Source organism: Theropithecus gelada, chromosome 11, assembly GCF_003255815.1.
Source record: "Theropithecus gelada isolate Dixy chromosome 11, Tgel_1.0, whole genome shotgun sequence".
NCBI classification, from domain to species: domain Eukaryota; kingdom Metazoa; phylum Chordata; class Mammalia; order Primates; family Cercopithecidae; genus Theropithecus; species Theropithecus gelada.
Genome location: NC_037679.1, coordinates 71236858 through 71257389, shown reverse-complemented (window position 1 = coordinate 71257389; position 20532 = coordinate 71236858). Strand labels below are relative to the sequence as shown.

General features: G+C 54.1%; 1 protein-coding gene across 2 annotated transcripts in view; it reads left to right on the top strand.

The window, feature by feature from the left end:
• Positions 1 to 18661, top strand: part of HECTD4 (HECT domain E3 ubiquitin protein ligase 4) — a 223726-nt gene extending 205065 nt beyond the window's left edge. For both annotated transcript variants that reach the window (XM_025401575.1, XM_025401574.1), the window contains exons 65-76: positions 604 to 710; positions 1448 to 1571; positions 5988 to 6178; positions 7599 to 7745; positions 8414 to 8533; positions 9218 to 9373; positions 10959 to 11062; positions 11341 to 11562; positions 14582 to 14748; positions 15117 to 15312; positions 15577 to 15799; positions 16319 to 18661. In XM_025401575.1, coding sequence (XP_025257360.1) covers positions 604 to 710; positions 1448 to 1571; positions 5988 to 6178; positions 7599 to 7745; positions 8414 to 8533; positions 9218 to 9373; positions 10959 to 11062; positions 11341 to 11562; positions 14582 to 14748; positions 15117 to 15312; positions 15577 to 15799; positions 16319 to 16455 — 1894 coding nt within the window. In that variant the 3' untranslated portion in view covers positions 16456 to 18661. The remainder of the gene's footprint in view (positions 1 to 603; positions 711 to 1447; positions 1572 to 5987; positions 6179 to 7598; positions 7746 to 8413; positions 8534 to 9217; positions 9374 to 10958; positions 11063 to 11340; positions 11563 to 14581; positions 14749 to 15116; positions 15313 to 15576; positions 15800 to 16318) is intronic.
• Positions 18662 to 20532: the final 1871 nt, after the last annotated feature.

Genomic DNA, 20532 nt, shown 5'->3' with positions numbered 1-20532 from the left:
ACTCTCGAGTACACAGAGAGGAAACCTTGATAGCAAAATATTACCTAGCAAGAATTGCTAGAGGAATTGTTTAACCAGAAAAATAAAGGTTTTAAAAAGTTAATTCATTATGTAGAAATGGTGTTTTTCAATCAGCACTGTCCCATAGTGCTTTCTGTGCTGGTAGAAATCAGTGCTATGTCTATATCTGTGCTGTTGGGTACAGCAGCCCCTAAGCCACAACTGGCTATGGGGCATTTGCATTGTGGCAAGGGTGAACAGGAACTGAATTTGTGATCATATTTCATTTTAATTAACTTTAGGTAGCTACATCTGGCTAGCAGCTACCTTACAGAACAATGTAGCTCTAAAATATGTAGAAACGGGGTCTGAAAAGAGTCTCTGCAAGATTTTTCACATTTTAAGGCACGGATTTGTCCTTGTAATTTGCTCAGTAAACTTTTCTCACTCAGAGCAAAGGCGATCTTGAACCTAGCCCTGTCTGAGCCCTAAGCCCTAAGTTGGAGGAGGGGGCAGGAATGAATGACTGTACGAGGCTGTGTATTTCCTATCGGGAGGAGGTGTGAACGTGCATTAGTCTAATTCCAGTGCTTTGGTCTACAGCAGGACTGCCTTAAGTGAGAAGAAGCCAACTGTGAAGCCAAAGTCACCAGAAAAGAGCAAACCAGATGAAAAGGACCCAGAGAAGTCCCCTACCAAAAAACAAGAAGGTGAATGAGCAGATGGGGCCTGGAGTGGGCTGGGACCTGTTTCCATCCTGGAGACTGGGCAGCCCCCCCGGAGCAGGCCTCTGCTTTTCCCGACTGGCCACTCTCCTACTGAGATGGCCTCTGCTCTGGGCTCTGGGTTCCCTGGGGTATCAGGCAGGGCAGCATTTCCAGAGATTCTGGGAAATATTCCTGGCCAGGGATCGCCCCTCGATGCCATCTTTAATGACCGTGAACTTGAGGAGGTAAAATAGCAGTTCCAGAAACACCACACGCCCAGGATGAAGAATAGATGATTGTGACCAAAAAGTGAAAATTAGGAAATCTGCATGGACACTTTCTTCTAGAAGGCACGGCCTAAGCTAGCAGCCCGTGCTGGGGCAGTAGAACGAAAGCCTCCAGAAAGGCCCAGGCAGCATTAGAGAAAGCTATTCTTGTTGTCTGGAAAATTGCTTTGTCAGTCGGGGATGTTTTAGAGATTCATAGAAAGAGGGGACGTGGGAAACTGCAGCCTGTTGAGGGAGACGGAGCCCGTGGGGGCCTGGGCACATGAGGGCTTATGAGTGTCCTGTGCGCAGTGGGTTGTGATGGCAAATGACAATTCCCAGAGTTACGGGAGGGAGAGGGGAATTAGGTGGGTTGTGCCTTAAGGGAGAGGCTGTGGTGAGAGCAGAGCACATTGGAGGCGTGCGACGTGCTCAGGTCTCACCAGATTCCTCACACTGGACCCTTTCCACCAGTCCCTGAGGAAAAATACCTGACGCTGGAAGGATTTCACAAATTTGTTGTTGACCGAGCCAAGCAAGACATCCGCAGTGTCTGGAGGGCGATCTTGTCCTGTGGTTATGATCTTCATTTTGAGAGGTAAGAGGGTTACCCCTCAACTCAGTTGGCACCTTGCACAGAAAATGTTTTCAGCCAAGAGCATAATTTCTGAGGAGCTGGTCCATCTCCCCTGTTGATAATGCTTTCTGAGTTATTTCATAATTTCTGAGTTTTCCCCTAAGTGCTAAATGGATTTTCTAACCCACTTGTAAACAAACCTGTTCTTTTCCTCCACACTCCTGACTTGGAGGCTGTGCTGGTCAGCTTGGGCTGCCGTGACAGGACACCACACCCTGGGTGGCTTAAACAACAGAAACTTGTTCTCTCTCAGTTCTGGAGTCTGGAAGGCCCAGATCAAGGTGTCAGCAGTGCTGGTTTCTCCTGGGGCCGCTCTTCTTGGCTCCCAGACTGCCACCTTCTCAAGGTCCCCACATGAAGTCTTCCCTCAGTACCTATCTGTGTCCTAATCTCCTCTTCTTACAAGGACCCCAGTCCTGTTGGATTAGGAACCCACTCTGATGACCTCAAGCACCTCTTTAAAGGCTGTCTCCAAATACAGTCACACAGGGAATTAGGGCTTCAACATATGTATCTGTTTGGGGACTGGGAGGACACAGTTCAGTCCCATAACAGACAATTTCTTACCCCAAAGAACCTTGTCCTCAGAGTCACACTTTGCCTCGAGTCCCCATTGCCCTCACTCCTTCCCAGGCAGGGGCACAACTAGGCCACAGCTCTCCAGGGCTCCAGGACTAAATATAGTTTCCCCTTTCTAGCTATAAGTGAATCCCAGGCACTCCAGAAATCACCCTGCCCTGCCCTCCCTCTGGCTCACACGCGTGTGCACATACACACACACACACCCCTACTCAGCCTTGTCCACAGCAAGTGCACCCGGCATCAATCAATGAAAATGGCTACCAGGCCGGGCGCGGTGCCTCACACCTGTAATCCCAGCACTCTGGGAAGCACGAGGTCAGGAGCTTGAGACCAGCCTGGCCAATATGGTGAAACCCCGTCTCTACTAAAAATATGAAAATTAGCCGGGCAGGGGGTACATGCCTGTAATCCCAGCTACTTAGGAGGCTGAGGCAGGACGATCGCTTGAACCCAGGAGGTGGAGGTTGCAGTGAGCCGAGATCGCGCCACTATACTCCAGCCTGGGTGACGGAGTGAGACTCCATCTCAAAAAAAGAAAAAGAAAATGGCTACCAAGGCCGAGCGCGGTGGCTCATGCCTGTAATCCCAGCACTTTGGGAGGCCGAGGCGGGTGGATCACCTGAGGTCAGGAGTTCAAGACCAACCTGGCCAACATGATGAAACCCCGTCTCTACTAAAAATACAAAAATTAGCCGGGTGTGATGGCAGGCGCTTGTAATCCCAGCTACTCAGGAGGCTGAGGCAGGAGAATTGCTTGAACCCAGGCAGCAAAGGGTTACAGTGAGCCAAGACTGCACCACTGCACTCCAGCCTGGGCAACAAGAGCCACACTCTGTCTAAAAAAAAAAAAAAAAAAAAAGGCCAGACAAGGTAGCTCACACCTGTAATCCCAGCACTTTGGGAGACCAAGGTGGGCGGATCACCTGAGGTCAGGAGTTCAAGACCAACCTGACCAACATGGTAAAACCCAGTCTCTACTAAAAATACAAAAATTAGCTGGGTGTGATGGTGAATGCCTGTAATCCCAGCTACTTGAGAGGCTGAGGCAGGAGAATCACTTGAACCTGGGAGGTGGAGGTTGCAGTGAGCTGAGATTGCGCTATTGCAGTCCAGCCTGGGCAACAAGAGCAAAACTCCATCTCAAAAAAAAAAAAAAAAGAAAAAGAAAATGGCTACCGAAACATGCTTTTTTTAAAAATCCATTTTCAGAATTAAGAACTGCTTTACTGCTTGCTGCCAGCCTTTTGTGCCATCATTAAAGGCTCAGAGTCAGTCCTTGAGTGGATCTTGCATTATGGTGGCAGGGACAAGTTTTCTGAACTTGTTTTAGAAATCAGAAACTGGGCTGGGCGCGGTGGCTTACACCTGTAATCCCAGCACTTTGGGAGGCCGAGGCAGGCGGATCACGAGGTCAGGAGTTTGAGACCCGCCTGGCCAATATGGTGAAACCCCCTCTCTACTAAAAATACAAAAATTAGCCGGGCGTGGTGATGCGCACCTGTAATCCCAGCTACTTGGGGGGCTGAGGAGGGAAGATCACTTGAGCCCGGGAGGCCAAGGCTTCAGTGAGTTGAGATCCTGCCACTGCACTCCAGCCTGGGTGACAGAGTGACACCCTGTCTCAAAAAAACAAAAAAATACCCAATAAAAGGCCACATTCATAGGGGCCCTCTGGGGCGGTGATGATGCCCTGACACATCCTTCCTGCCTCACCGTGGACTTTTCTAAGGGAAGCCAAAGGCTTCTGCTTGGATCATTCAGCCTAGAGAGCCATGGAGGACCCCTTCTGAAAGAGGCTTAGGTCTGTCTTTGAGCACTCTTTGGATTGGACAGAGGTGGCCTGTAGGAAGGAGACACCTGATACCGCCCCCTTCCCCTGGTCCCCAGGGTAATGTTCCCAATATGACAGGTGGCCCACTCAAGGTGCTACAGGCTCTGGAATTAGAGGCTGTGCCAGGTATCTGCCTGCCTGCCTGCCTTTCTTGGGTTAATAGCCCAATATTTGTGGAATAAGGACATGCACCCTTTCTGAAAACCTCACACAGTGTCTACCCACCCAGAAGGTCATGTCCGGAATTCGGTGCCCACAGCATGGCTCTGTGATGCTTCAGTGAATATTTCACCCAACATTTTTCTGGAAGTACATTTTTTCAGTCCCCTGAAGTGGGATCAGACAAGATATACTGCTCTGCAATCTGCTTTTTTTCTTTTGAGATAGGGTCTGACTCTGTAACCCAGGCTGAAGTGCAGTGGCACAGTCACAGCTCAGTGCAGCCTCAACCTCCTGGGTTCCGGTGATCCTCCCACCTCAGCTTCTCCAGTAGCTGGGACTGCAGGCACATGCCACTATGACCAGCTAATTTTTGTGGGGGGTTTTTTGTAGAGATGGAGTTTTACTGTTGCTCAGGCTGGTCTCAAATTCCTGGCCTCGAGCAATCTGCCTGCCTCAGCGTCCCAAAGTGCTGGGATTACAGGCATGAGCCATCTCGACTGGCCTGCAATCTGCTGTTTAAAAATTTGTCCACATCATCCCATATTATTCCACTTGATCATTTTCCTGACTTCCTAGCGTTGCATTGTTAGGTGCAGTGTAATTCAGCTAATCCCCTATCGATGGACAGTTGGGTTGTGTCTGACGTTGCTGCAGTAACACAGCCCTGCAGCAGTGCCCTCAGAAGCACACTGTGGCCCATCTGTTCTAAGAGCTCCACAGGTGAATTCTGGAATGGGCTTGCTGGGAAAAGAGTAATGACATCAGTGACACCAGCAGCTGACAATTCTTGTGCATTTGGAACGTGCTGGGCACTGCTTCACAGGCATCCTGTCACTGAATTCTTATGACTGGCCAGGCGCAGTGGCTCACTCCTGTAACCCTAGCACTTTGGGAGCTGAGGTGGGAGGATGGCTTGAGCCCAGGATTTCAGAAACAGCCTGAGCAACACAGCGAGACCCCATCTCTACAAAAAAATGTAAAAATCAACCAGGCGCATTGGCTCATGCCTGTAATCCCAGCACTTTGGGAGGCCAAAGTGGGCGGATCACATGGTCAGGAGATCGAGACCATCCTGGCTAACACAGTGAAACCCCGTCTCTACTAAAAATACAAAAAATTAGCCGGGCGTGTCACTGTGTGCCTGTAGTCCCAGCTAGTTGGGAGACTGAAGCAGGAGAATGGCATGAACCCAGGAGGCAGAGCTTGCAGTGAGCTGAGATCGGGCCACTGCACTCTAGCCTGGGTGACAGAGCAAGACTCCGTCTCAAAAAAAATAAATAAAAATAAAAAAATAAAAATTTTAAAATTAGGCAGGCGTAGTGGCTTGCACTTGTGGTCCCAGCTACTGGAGAGGCTGAGTAGTGGGAGAATTGCTTGAGTCCAGGAGTTCAAGGCTGCAGTGAGCTATGATCACCACACTGTGCTCCAGCCCAGGCAACAGAGCAAGACTTTGTCTCTAAGGAGAAGAAAGTTTTGTGACACACTGCAAGCTGATGCTATCATGAGCTCCTCCTTCACCCTCACGCGCTGCTGCCAACTCTCGGGAGTGAGACACGGGTGGGTGCCTGGTGCCGCCTCCCAGAAGGCTGCAGCGTTCCCGCTCCCGCCAGCGTGCTTGGCTTGCTTCTTTTGAAAGAGCTTTCCCCATGAGGAGCGGTACAGGCACCAAGAAACAACCTGGAAGGCGAGGCTGTCTTTTCAATGTGCTCCAGGAGCTGAGGACAAGACTCTAAGAGAAATTCAACAGTCATCCCAGTGCACCCCGCCTCACTTTGCCCTTCTCCCCCTGTTCCCACCCCCAGGTGCGCCTGCATCGATGTCCGACACGCACAGAAGGCCTCAAGAAAGTGGACCCTGGAGATGGACGTGGCACTCGTGCAGTACATCAACCAGCTGTGCCGCCACCTTGCCATCACACCCGCACGGCTCCATCCCCACGAGGTGTACCTGGACCCTGCGGATGCTGCGGACCCCAGAGTGGCCTGTCTCCTGAGTATGTGGCCCTGGGCCTGTCCCCTCCCCTGCTGCCTGATGCGGGCACGCCCCCTGACAAGGGGCGTTTACAAGGGCTAGATTCATTTAGACGCCCATCAAACGAACACTTCAGAACATGAACACCTGCTACGTGCCAGGTGCGCAAGGAAGGAGGGGGCTGACGAAACAGGGAGAGCAAGGCAGGGGGCCAGGACTGTGGCCTAATTAGTCTGGGGCCTTTTTAAATGCCCATGAAAGCAAAGCCAGGGAGCAGATACAGAAATGCATGGCTGCAGGGAATGCCCAGGCCACTGCCTGGAGGCCCCACTGAGGCCTGGGCTGCCATGGGGAGTGAGAAGCATGTATAGTCTGATAGCTTGCAGTAGAGGCATTAGCCTTCATAATGGAGAACACCATGTTTTTATTAAAAGCTAGGATTGCAGGAAGTCCCATTCAGGTGCCCCTGTCTTTCGAAAGAGAGAAAGCTGTTCTCTGGGCCGGGCGCAGTGGCTGATGCCTTGTAATTGCAGCACTTTGAGAGGCCAAGGCGGGCAGATTACCTGAGGTCGGGAGTTCAAGACCAGCGTGACCAACATGGAGAAACCCCATCTCTACTAAAAATACAAAATTAGCCGGGCATGGTGGCACATGCCTGTAATCCCAGCTACTTGGGAGGCTGAGGCAGGAGAATCGCTTGAGCCCAGGAGGCGGAGGTTGCAGTGAGCCAAGATCACGCCATTGCACTCCAGCCTGGGCAACAAGAGCAAAACTCCCGTCTCCATAAAAAAACTAGGATTGCACACAAAATATAAATTGTTAGTTCCCAGACGTCCCCCCTTTACAAGGTGTTGGTGAGCAGCTCATTACACTCGTACCAGGGGCTGTGCTCAGCTGCTTGCCTCATCAGCAACAGGTGCAGAGCCCTTGCTCTCTCCTGGGTGCCAAGGAGGTAAAGGTGGGCAAGAGGTTGTCCCTGACTTCCGTCTGTGGCAATGTGAAGGGTGAAGAACTGAAGGGCAGTGTGCCAGTAGCACAGTTTACTGGTTTTGATATGACATCACCATTGGGGGACGCTGGGTGAAATGTACACGGGACTCTGTGCCATTTTTGCAACCTCCTGTATTATTATTTCAAAATAGTAAGTCAAAAAATAATACAGTGGACAGCCCTGGCATGGCCCTGAAGGTAGATGAGGGGGCCTTGGACTCCTTAAGAGCCAGCACCTCCATCTGGCCAGCCAGGGCCTCGCCCTTTGTGTCTGCTTGGCATAGGCACAGGCACATCAGGGGCCGCTCGCTCACTGACAGCGTCTCCAGGGTCCTAGGTAAAAAATCCACCAATCCTGTTCCCAGTGATAGGGACCCCCTGTGTTGCCTGTGAGTCAGGCATCTCAGCCGATCTGGCCAAGATCTCAGCCTGACTGCTCCTGCGCCCTGCAGACGTGCCCATCGAGAGCCTGCGCCTGCGCTTCGCCTTACTGCAGTCCCTCAACACCACGCTGGAGACCTTCTTCTTGCCTTTGGTGGAGCTGCGCCAGACACCTATGTACACCCATAGCATCGCCGCCCTGTTGAAGGAGGCCAAAGGTCAGTGCCTGCACCCGCCCTGGCCCTGCAGGAAGAGAGAGGTGACCTGCAAGACGCCAGGGCCAGAATCCACAGGCAGGGTCCTTGGGCAGCCCCCCAGGAAGATGCCTTCCCCCCGAAACCTTTCATCTAGCAGGCTGGGCTCCTCTGGAGCAACAGGTCCACCCAAGGGAAGTTACTTTAATTATAAAAGTAACATATGCTCTGAAAAGTAAAATTATTTTTAAGGTTTTCAAATTAATTAGAAATATATGAAGTTCTGTTTACTATCTGGCCTCCACATCCCTACATCCCAGAGTGACATTGTTAACAGATGAGTATCTATCCTTCCAGACTTTTCTCTTCACATACAGACAGACACGTGTGCACACACAAAGCTTTTTGTCTTTTTTTAAATTAAAAATAGGTATCATTTTCTACATTCCATTTTGCAACTCTAGTTTCTTTGCATTGTTTCTGGAAATTGGGTGTCTCCTGGGAATGACAAAGGGTACATGCACTTAGCAGCTGGGTAGATGTGACATACCACCCTCCACAGTCAGGACCCAGCTCTGCTGCCACCAGGGGGCCTGAGAGTGCCACACCCAGGGACGTAAAGAGAGTCTTGGGGGGACTGGGAAGGAAGGGACAAAGCCCCACCCAAGCCTCTCCCACATTCCTCTCCTTAGGGCTGATCTTCTATGACACAAAAGTGACCGTGATGAATCGAGTGCTGAATGCCACTGTGCAGAGGACAGCGGACCACGCGGCACCTGAGATCACTTTGGACCCACTGGAAATTGTGGGAGGTGAGGTTGGCTGCAGAGGGCAAAAAATGCAAAATGGCAGTGCCTAAACACACTAGTGGATTTCTGGAACATAAAAGAAGCTTCTAGAAGAAGGGGGTCCAGGGCTGGTGCGGCAGTTCCTCCTGTCGTTCTGCTGGAGCATCCTGGTGTGTGGCTTCCTGCCGGAAGGTCCCTTCAGGAGCTCGGGGAAGGGGCATAGCAGAAGGAGCTTGGCTTCCGGGGGCCTGCCTAGCTGCATGGGGTCAGATGGGGCAGGCTTTGCTCTGATCAGCCGTGCGACTGCCAAAAATGGGGATTCCAGCATCAAAGGAAAGGGAGAGAAGGGCATTGGGGAGGCTCCCCAGAGTCTCTGCCACAGTGTATAGACAGAAGGGATACGCGCAGAGGAAACGAGAGAGGAATTGGGGGGCAAGGACCTCCCTGAGAGGCAGAGGGAAGCTTCTAGAAAATGGGAAGGGTCCAAGCACTGGTGGCCCAGGAGGGCGGGTTCCAGAGGTGGGAGCCACAAGTGCTAAGGCACAGAAGGCTCTAAGATGTTCTAAGGGCAGAGAAGGCACAGGGGGCCAAGTGAGGGAGCAGGGGTCCAGGGACAGGCACAGGCCTGCTAGGCCCGGGGTCTGTCCTCAACGGGAGGGCAGAGGGCTGCCATGGGGGGTGCTTTGATCAGCTCATCTCACTTTCCAGGGGAAATCAGAGCTTCTGAAAACTCCTACTTCTGTCAGGCTGCCAGGCAGCTGGCCTCAGTGCCGTCGTCTCAGCTCTGTGTCAAGCTGGCCAGTGGTGGTGACCCCACATATGCCTTCAACATCCGCTTCACTGGGGAGGAGGTCCACGGCACCAGTAAGTTGTGGTGGGCTCCCCGCTGAAGGAGCTGTGTTTAGTGTCCAGCCTTAGCCCCAGCTGCCCAAGACCTCCATTCCTAAGAGTAAAAGCTACATCCTCAGCACCTGTGCTACAGAAGCCTGGTCTGCACCCAGAGTGGCCTCACACCCATGTCCTCCAGACCGTCCCCGTGTGGAAGCCTCAGCCAGCCCCTCCTGGGCTTGGGGATGGCACTTGTTCTCAGGGCCCTTCTCGGTGCCGGTTGGCCCCCTCCCCGGGAAGGGCCCTGGCTGAGGAGTTGGTAGGCCTGAAAGCTTGTGTGTGCCCCATGAGAGGCAGGGTGTTGGGGAGCCCTTGGTTAAGATGGCACCATCGCACTCTGCAAGGATGAGGACTGGCAGCTGAGCAAGTGCTCCCTTGTGACCCTCTCATACTTAGCCCCAGACATTCAGGAAATGTCTCCACTGCAGATGCAGAAGAAACCTAGTTTCTCCACAGCTGGGCACCCTGGAGGGAAAGGCTGTCCGGGCAGGAGGGAGCCCCCACCCAGCTCCTTCTCCCCTTTCCTCTGATCTGCCCCCACGGGAATGCAGCTGCCTCCCAGACAGAGGGCCCTGGCATCCTATGGGCAGGCCTCCTAGGCCTCTCTGAGAACAGCTCTGGTTCACTGACAGCCCAGACTCACGCACGACACCTTATCCTCCCCACAGCAGTGAACCTGCCCAGAGTGCCAGCCCTGGCCCGTCCTACACATAGGGAAACTGGGACTCCACAAAGCCAAGTCACTTCCCAAGGTCAGGCAGCCAACTGGGGTTCCAGGGTCCAGGCCCCTGGCCTTCCAAGTATCGGCAGTCGGGACACTCCTGCTTCTCCTTGAAGCAGAGGTGAGGGCCAGGCCCAACATCTGCCCCTGCACTGGGCCCCCACACTGGGCTTCCACGTGGCTCTGACCAAGCAGGGTGTGGGCACAGCTGTGCTCAGAGCTCCCTGACCTCAGGGTACCAATAGGGAACACAGGGAAGGCCAGAGGAAGAGATTTGCAAGGAAACCAAAGGCCCATCTTGAATGGCGGCAGGAGAGGATGAGCAGTGACCGTTGCCCTTTGCACATTCACGCATTTGTCCATTCACTTACACGTTCATTGGACAGACACGAGCCCGGGCAGTGGGGGAGGCAGTGCTGAGTGAAACAAGTGGTCCTGCCCTCAGCCTGGCCCAGGGGCACAGACGTGGACCAAACAAGTCCACAACTCGGGCAGGCTTGCAGCTGTGAGGGGTTGCCTGTGTGGGGACCTGCGGTGACCTCACTGAATCCTCGAATGGCCTTTGGGGAAGGTACGGTCACTCTCCCATTTGACAGACAGGTGACTGAGCCTCGGGGACATCTTGCCCTCTGTGGTATCACTGGGTGGCCCCACTAGTGAGTGGAGAGCAGGCTTGGACCTGAGGCCTCCTAGGCCTGAGGTGGCTTCTTTCCACCCCGCCACAGCGGCAGGCAGGCCAGGGAAAGAGTAGCCGCTCCGGCCAGCAGGTGAGAGGGAGGGAACGGTGCCACCTCCCGCTGGGACGCCCCCAGGTGCCCATGTTTCTCATCTGTCCTGCAGGCGGCTCTTTCCGCCACTTCCTGTGGCAGGTGTGTAAGGAGCTGCAGAGTTCCTCGCTGTCGCTGCTGCTGCTGTGCCCCAGCTCAGCTGTCAATAAGAACAAGGTAGGCGGAGACCGAGAGGAGGCTCCACGTCCCCAAGCTCAGGTCCCAGTGCAGTGGCTGGTGGTGGTGGGGCAGTGTGTGTCTCATCGAAACTAAACCTTTTCAGAAACCTTCCCAATCTGTGGGGACAGGCCCTTGCCACACTGCCTGGGCAAGCTCTGGGAGCTTGCAGTGACTTCTCTCCTGCCTGCCACAGGGTGCGGTGGCCTGAAACACATGTTCCTTGGCGGGCACAGAGGCCCATGCCCAGGTCACCTCATGCCCACCTCCGCTTCCAGGGCAAGTATATCCTGACCCCGAGCCCCATCACCTACGGGGAGGAGCAGCTGCTGCACTTCCTGGGGCAGCTGCTGGGCATTGCTATTCGGGCAGATGTCCCGCTGCCCCTGGACCTCCTGCCCTCCTTCTGGAAGACGCTAGTGGGCGAGCCCTTGGACCCTGAGCAAGACCTGCAGGAAGCGGACATCCTCACCTACAATTACGTCAAGAAGTTTGAGAGCGTGAGTACAAGGCACAGTTCCGAGGGCGTGCAGCGCCCGGGGCCTCCCCGCCGCCTTGCTGAGGACTCCATGCGGACCCGAGCTGCCTGCTGAGGCTGGGTTGGGATCCCCCAGAGGACCTTAGGGGTGTGAGCCATCTGCCAGGAAGGCTTGTTTCATAGGGACAGGGGCCTCTGGCCTCCCTCCCTGCTGGCAGCAGAGATTGGAGGTAACATGACCAGCCCTGCTGGTCCTCCCACATTGGTGCTCGTCACCTGGCCATGGGTAAGGGCTCCTGGAGCTGAGTGAACAGGCACTGGGGGAACGGCTGTAGGGGTGCAGGTTAAGAGTTGTTTCAGGGCCTCAGAGCACAGGAGTCAACCCTGGGACCACCTGAGGTCAACCAAGGGAGAGGCGTCAGGATGGAGCCCTTCCTGCCTGTCCAGGGCACACGTAGGTTTTGAGAGCATAGTGCTGTTGCTCAGCACCCCCCTGGAGGTGGATGGGGTCCACAGTCCCTCTGTTCACTCAGTGGCCGTCACTGAGGCCCTGTCATGGGCCCGACAGGCTCTGGGCACTCACCCTGTCCTCGGGGAGTGTCCAGGCTTGTCTCCGTGGTGGAGGGTGGAGGGCTTTATTCCATCATCACAAGGTCAGGAGGAAAGTGAGGCTCACCACATGGAGGTGACTTGCCCAGGCCCTCACAGCTGGCAGGGAGCAGAGCCACCGGGAGCCCAGGGCTGCCTGCTCTGACTTCTGGGCTCTCCAGCACCACACGCCGTGCAGCTGAGAGAACCATCCTGGCCGAGTGTGGAGGGCAACGTCCCACCCGGCGCTCCTCAAGGCCACGAGAGTGAACATCGTGCCTGAGGCCTGGCAGAAGCTGCTCTCTCCTGGGCCTCAGGTGAAGGAGGTGCCAGCTGCTTCTGCGTACGCCGGCAGAATACTCCATGGCCGACTGAGGCACTGCCTGGCCAGGTCTCTGCCGTTGACCCCCTGGGTCACTCAGGGCAGCCATTGCAAGACAATAGCAGAGCCAGAGTCCCGGATGCCCGTGGCTTCTTGGTAGAAACAGGCATGACAAGGCATTGTCAAAAGGGTGGAAGGAGAACACCCACAGTGGACTGAGGGTTTATGTGTCTCCTGCACTCTTCCAAGGAATCCTCCTGGGGCTCTGGGTGCAGCGCAGGCTGGGGCTGCAGGGGATGCGAGGCGGGGTCCTGCAGGCCAGCCGAGGCTTCTGGCTGCAGGGATGGCCAGGGCCCCAGAGGGTGTGGGGTGCAGAACCACATGGTGTTGTGGGATGTGTACTGGAAAGAAATGCTCTCGACTTGTATCAGTGGAGCGTCTGCAGTGAAGGGGTAGGGAGGTTGCTACTAAGGAGACTCCAGACTTAGACCTGAATGTCCGTCCACCTGTCACTGTCCCCGAGCTGCAGTCAGTCTCCTTTGGGTCTCACCCTGTCGTCTCCCAGATAGCCCAGCAGACACAGTGCGAATCAGTTTCCCTGGACCCTGATTCTGGTCGCCAAATGTGGGGAGGCAGTAGCCTGTACACCTCCACAGACAGGACTAAGTCAGGGCTGTCTGGTGGCAAGGGACAGAAATCCCAGCCACAACCAGCTTTAGAAAAAATTGTTTAAGGCCAGGCGCGGTGGCTCAAGCCTGTAATCCCAGCACTTTGGGAGGCCGAGACGGGCGGATCACGAGGTCAGGAGATCGAGACCATCCTGGCTAACACTGTGAAACCCCGTCTCTACTAAAAATACAAAACATTAGCCAGGCGTGGTGACAGGTGCCTATAGTCTCTGGCTGCTTGGGAAGTTGAGGCAGGAGAATGGCGTGAACCCGAGAGGCGGAGCTTACAGTGAGCCAAGATTGTGCCACTGCACTCCAGCCTGGGCAACAGAGCAAGACTCCATCTCAAAAAAAAAAAAAATTAGTTGCTCTTAAAACAAAAACCATGATGGGTATGACTTCAGGCAGGGCCAAATCCAGGTATTCAAACAGTGTCATCTGGTGTTGGTCTCAGGCCTCTTATCCAGATTGCTTTAAAAAAAAAAAAAGAAAGTGCCCAGGTGCAGTGGCTCACGCCTGTAATCCCAGCATTTTGGGAAGCTGAGGCAGGTGGATCAGGAGTTCAAGACCAGCCTGGCCAAGATGGTGAAACCCCGTCTCTACTAAAAATACAAAAACTAGCCAGGCATGGTGGTGGGTGCCTGTAATCCCAGCTACTCGGGAGGCTGAGGCAGAGAATTACTTGAACCCAGGAGGCGGAGGTTGCAGTGAGCCAAGATCGCACTACTGCACTCCAGCTGACAGAGCGAGAATCCATCTCAAAAAAAAAAAAAAAGAAAGAAAAAGCAGTCTGGGTGCAGTGGCTCACGCCTGTAATCCCAGCACTTTGGAAGGCTGAGGCAGGTAGATCACCTGAGGTCAGGAGTTCGAGACCAGCCTGACCAACATAGTGAAACCCCGTCTCTACTAAAAATAGGAAAATTAACCAGGCGTGGTGGCGGGCGCCTGTAATCCCAGCTCCTTAGGAGGCTGAGGCAGGAGAATTGCTTGAACTCAGGAGGCAGAGGTTGCAGTGAGCCCAGGTCGCACCACTGCACTCCAGCCTGGGCAACAAGAGCAAAACTCTGTCTCAAAAAAAAAAAAAAAAAGAAAGAAAAGAAAAGAAAAAGCAAAGAAAGCAAAATTAGTCTCAGGCAGGCTGTCCCAGCACACGGGCAGAGGTGGCCTCCAGCAGTAAAGGGTTTCCCATCATAGAGTCTGCCCATGCCAGTGAGACAGGATCGCTGCCTCCAAACAGTCATGGGAAAAGGCCTGGAATGTGGGTCTCTTCAGCCTGGCCTCGGTCACATGCCCGGCCCTGAACTGATGGCAGGTTCTGATTGGCCAAGCCCATGTCACATGCCCATCCACACGGCCAAGGGTAGATCCCACCAGCTGCACCTGGGATTTGCCCAGCCACCTGGGGATCAGGGTTCCGCTTCCCATGGCCTTGTAATGAGCCTCACTCTGCCTCCACCCTCCAGATCAATGACGAGACCGAGCTGGAGGCCCTGTGCGCTGAGATTGCCTCCCAGCACCTGGCCACCGAGAGCCCTGACAGCCCCAACAAGCCCTGCTGCAGGTTCACCTACCTGACCATGACGGGCGAGGAGGTGGAGCTGTGCAGCCGGGGCCGGCACATCCTTGTGGCGTGAGTGTGTGCACGTGGTGGGGGCTGGTGGGGGCTGGCGGGGGCTGGCCAGGGTTTGACAGCAGCATCTGTTCCTGGGCAATGGCATGAGGACCTAGGTCAGGTGACAGGTGGATTTCACCAGGGGAGGGAGATGAGGCAGGATGGTGGGTGCCAAGAAAGAGGGTCCTCAGCAGAAGGGGTTTACTAAGAAAACAGCAGCTCTGAGGTGGTGGCACCAGAGGCAGGAAAGGACTGGGATGACCAGGGCGGCTGGGCCGCAGGCCTCTCCCAAGAGAGGATCCAGGACCTCCGGCTGAGTGGGTGTGGCTCCCAGACCCAGCCTCTTTGGTGGTGGTCTCCCTCACCTGTGCCCCTCACCTGGGTAGGTGGGAGAACAAGGACATCTATGCGGCAGCCATCCGGAGCCTGCGGCTGCGGGAGCTGCAGAATGTGGAGTGTGTGACGGCCGTGCGGGCTGGCCTGGGCTCCATCATCCCCCTGCAGCTGCTGACTACGCTCAGCCCGCTGGAGATGGAGCTGCGCACCTGCGGCCTCCCCTACATCAACCTCGAGTTCCTCAAGGTAGACGGCCCAGGGCCAGGCTGGGCGGGGAGGTGGTGAGCCTCAGGCCTGCCTCCCTGTCACCCTTAAGTCCAGCAGCAGGCATCGGCAGTGGCCTGTCTCAGCTCTGTCCTTGCCACAGACCTGTATCATTGTCATCGTTGTCATCTCCCTGTGCTCACAGCCCACACGCTGCACCCTGCCTGGCCCGCAGACCCCAGGGCTGGGGAGGCACTGGGTAGGTGGGGTTCCAGGGCTGCTGACACCTGGGCCTCTCCTCCCCAGGCCCACACCATGTACCAGGTGGGGCTGATGGAGACGGACCAGCACATCGAGTTCTTCTGGGGGGCCCTGGAGATGTTCACCCAGGAGGAGCTGTGCAAGTTCATCAAGTTTGCCTGCAACCAGGAGCGCATCCCGTTCACCTGCCCCTGCAAAGACGGGGGCCCCGACACCGCCCATGTGCCCCCGTACCCCATGAAGATCGCCCCCCCAGATGGCACAGCAGGTACCGCCCTCCCCTGGCCATTTCCCAAGTAGGGACACACTAGCCCTTCTCTGTTTGGAACTGGGGCTGCCAGGCCCCATGTGAAGGGAGAACAATGAACAGGAGCCCCACACGCCAAAACCCAGACACCACTGAGGATTAGGGCTGGGCAGGAGCCAGCCATGTGGGTCTGCTGTTAGATACCTTCTCGTCTCTCAAAAGAAGCTGAAAATCCAGAATGCTTCAAATCTTCTAACTTTTAAATGCAGAAAAATGGGTAAAAACAAAACAAAACAAAACATTTTGCTGGGCAGACAAACCCATCAGCAGTTTGGCACATATGCTGTCCAGCAGCTCTCTCCCCTTTTCCCTCCAAGAACTTCTCCCAGGTTCCCAGGCCCTCATCCCCATCCTGCTGGGCACCAGGATTGGCTTAGGGCTACCCTAGGAGGCAAACCTGGAAGCGGAGGCCAGCCCAGCTTCCATGGGAGCCTCACAGACGGGGGCCCAACCCTTTGACGCTGGCTCGGTTTCTTGTAGGTTCCCCAGACTCTCGCTACATCCGCGTGGAGACCTGCATGTTCATGATCAAGCTTCCCCAGTACTCCTCTCTGGAAATCATGCTGGAGAAACTTCGTTGTGCCATTCACTACCGCGAAGACCCCCTCAGTGGCTGACAGGAGGAAGCCCCAGAATTAGGATGTCACTGAGGCACCTGCTCTGCCGGCTTGGGAAGCCACTACTGCAGCCCGTCCCTCCAGGGCCCTGCGTGAGGAGTTGGCAACATTTTGCTTTTCCGAACTTTCGTCCACGTTCCAGGGCCTCCTGGAAGACTTAACCTTTTGTCTTTGTACGTTTCGTGATGGGTTGGTTCTTTTGCTGCCTGTTTGTGGTCTATTTGTAGGATAGTTTAGTTCCCAGACAGTTTGTGTCTAATTTGATCTTCTTGGACATTGTCCCTCGTGGCCACCAGATTCTAATGCCATAAGGCCCCAGCTGGTTCCCCATCACAGAACCACCGAGCAGGAAGCCAGGGGTACAATGACCTCAGCCACACAGAGCGTCCGTGCTTTAGCAGAGCGCCTCCGCAGACAAGCCTGTGGCCAGCCCTCCCCTCTGGCCTCCAGCTGGAGTTGCTCCAGAGGCAGCCCCAGCAGGCCTCCCTCCACCTAGTGGTGGCTGGGCCAGTTGCCCAAACATGGGAGACACACAGGGAGCTTTATATGTTCATCTTCCTGCTTTAGAACTTGCTCCCAGTCTTGGTTTTTCTGAGGAAAAGCCCACAGTGGTTTCCCTGCGCGTCCCAAACCTCCCTATCTGCCATCTGTCTCTGCTGGGCCCTAGTCTGACAGTTTTCATCTGAGGCCTCCTCAGGAGCAGGAGACTCAAGGGTTCATCCCGACCTTAATTCACAGAGCCTAGCTGGGTGCATCCCAGCTGCAGGGGGTGAGAAGACACCCAGAGGTGGGAGACAGTGCTCAGGTGGGGGCCTCCTCTGAGACTCTGGTTGAAGAGGAAAGCACATGATTCAAGCCTACCCCACAAAAAAGGAGCACAAAATGCTCAGAAATGGCCCTTCCTCCCTGCAGTGACATAGGACAAGGGAAAGGGCCACACCCCCATTTTCAAAAGAGTGGACTGAGGTGCTCTGCTCAATTCGGGGTCTGCTTTAGTGACCCAGACATGCAAGTCCAGATGGAGACTCCAGGGGGGTCCTTCTGCCCCTCTGGCCAGCCCTGCCTAGCACTCCCCGTCACCCCATGTAAGTGTGTGTGCCAGGGCCGGGCTGCCTCCAGGCTCACCCACTGCCCCAGTGCATCTTTGCCCCAAATAGGTCTTTGTCCAATGGTACTCTGTTCATGAGCAGCACAGGCCATCTTGTTGGACACTGTCACTTTGGGCCTTGCCAGGTCTCACAGAATCACATCGCTGTATTTATTGTATAATATTGTGAATATTGGAAGTTTTGAGTGAGTGCTATCTAGAAGGTTTTGGAGTGTGGATGCTGGTCCAAGAAAGAAGATGTGCCCTGGCCTGCTGGAAAGATTGTGAGTTCTAGAGATAGAGCCGTTAGCATCCATCTCCTCCCTGTAACTCTTAGGATATGCATCAAGGACCATTATAGAAAGGATCCCCTGACCTCAGGATGAAATCGACCTAGGGTTAATCATGACAGCTGCATCAGTTGTATTTGATGCGAGTCACCTCTGGAGGTGAGTACCCGCAAGCAGTTCCCCTGTTTTGAAAGAAGATGGTCAGCCCGCTGCCTCCCCAGCAGCCACAGCTCCCTTGAGTGGGGGGGGGGGGTCACATCCAGGATGTATTCCTGACAACAAGGATCCTTTTATTTTCATTTCTGCAAAACGAAAGAGCCTTTGGATTTATTAGAAGTGGTTTTTCCTCCCTGTATCTTTAAATTCTTGGTTCTCTTTAGTCCTCATCCCTTGAATGGACTTGTCAGCTACCTCCCCAGGAGGAGTTCAGAAGCTTCTGTTGGCCATCACTTGAGTAGATGACAGCTGTAAGGTATCTGCTGCTAACATGGCTGCTTCTCCGAGAGCACATTGAGGTCCAGACAGTTCCAAACCTTGGCCCTAAAAAATGTGTGCTGTAAAGTTACTTGATGTATATTTATTATAATTATTTATGGTTGCATTTAACAAACTTTTCATTCAATCTGATGCTATTTACACCATGCTGTGTAAAGGAAGCTCACTAAAGGAAAAAAGTCACACCAATAAATAACCTTCATCTAATTTTGATTTACCTTAAGAGTTGTGTGATCATCTACTCTTGCTGAGCAAGTTCAAAGACTGGCATGCTTGGATGGCTCTGATATTTAAGTGCTGCCAAGTGGCTAGGAATTAAAGTGTTTCTAATTATTATGGTCTCTTGGCATTTGACGTGATTCTTACCCCATGAGGCTTTTAAACTACCCTTCCCCAAACCTGACTCTTGAGTCTGTGCATTGCATGTAGAAATTACGAAGGCAGGGGAATCCAAGATCAAAGCTAAACCTAACGCTATATCTCCTGCCCACTTTTTGTCCTGGCAGCTAGTCTTTGCACTTGGGCCTGGTGTGGGCATTTTTCTCAAGTGGATTGTTACCGTGGCAGAGTCTGGGCCCCTCAGACACAGCTCCTCCTTCAGGAGCAGGTGGTGGATGTAGACCTACCTTGTGCAGAAGGGAAATACAGGAAAGATGTGAGGACTTGCTGAGTCCTGCTGTCCATGATCAACACTCAGCTCCTTGCACAGCTGCCTCACCGGCCAGGGGGCCCAGCTTGGCTATAATCTGAATAATCTCAGTTCTCTGTGACCTGCTTGTCCCCTCCTGCTGTTCCCTGGTAGTCTTCACCCAGAGTCACTTTATTCTCATGCTTTCAACTCCACCTTTCTTGTACTTCATAAACGCTAACTTTGGAAGGGTGGCAAGATGACCAAGTAGGAACAGCTCTGGTCTGCAGCTCCCAGTGAGACCAACAGAGAAGGCAGGTGATTTCTGCATTTCTAACTGAGGTATCTGGCTCATCTCAATGGGACTGGTTAGACAGTGGGTGCAGCCTACGGAAGGCGAGCTGAAGCAGGGTGGGGCGTTGCCTCACCCAGGAAGCACAAGGCGTTAGCAAACTCCCTCCCCTAGCCAAGGGAAGTCATGAGGGACTGTGCCGGGAGGAATGGTGCACTCCAGCCCAGATACTACGCTTTTCCCATAGTCTTCACAACCTGCAGACCAAGAGATTCCCTCCCGTGCCTACACCACCAGGGCCCTGGGTTTCAAGCACAAAACTGGGCGGCCGTATGGGCAGACACCTAGCTAGCTGCAGGAGTTCTTTTTTTCATACCCCAGTGGCACCTGGAATGCCAGTGAGACAGAACAGTTCACGCCCCAGGAAAGGGGGCTGAAGCCAGGGAGCCAAGTGGTCTAGTTCAGCAGATCCCACCCCAATGGAGCCCAACAAGCTAAGATCCACTGGCTTGAAATTCTGACTGCCAGCACAGCAGTCTGACATCAACCTGGGATGCTCGAGCTTCTTGTGGGGAGCAGTGTCTGCCATTACTGAGGCTTGAGTAGGCGGGGTTTCCCCTCACAGTGTAAACAAAACTGCCAGAAAGTTCGAACTGGGTAGAGCACACCACAGCTCGGCAAAGCCTCTGTAGCCAGACTGCCTCTCTAGATTCCTCCACTCTGGGCAAGGCAGCACTGAAAGAAAGGCAGCAGCCCCAGTCAGGGGCTGATAGATAAAATTCCCTTCTCCCTGGGACAGAGCACCTGGGGAAAGGGGTGGCTGTGGGTGCAGCTTCAGCAGACTTAAACATTCCTGCCTGCCAGCTCTGAAGAGAGCAGCCGATCTCCCAGCACAGCACTTGAGCTCTGCTAATGGACAGACTGCCTCCTCAAGTGGGTCCCTGACCCCCATGCCTCCTGACTGGGAGACACCTCCCAGCAGGGGCCGACAGACACCTTATACAGGAGAGCTCCGGCTGGCATCGAGCAGGTGCCCCTCTGGGACGAAACTTCCAGAGGAAGGAACAGGCAGCAATCTTTGCTGTTCTGCAGCCTCCGCTGGTAATACTGGTCTGGAGCGGACCTCCAGCAAACCCCAGCAGACCTGCAGCAGAGGGGCCTGTTAGAAGAAAAACTTAACATACAGAAAGGAATAGCATCAACATCAACAAAAACGACATCCACACAGAAACCTCATCCAAAGGTCACCAACATCAAGGACCAAAGGTAGATAAATCAACGAAGA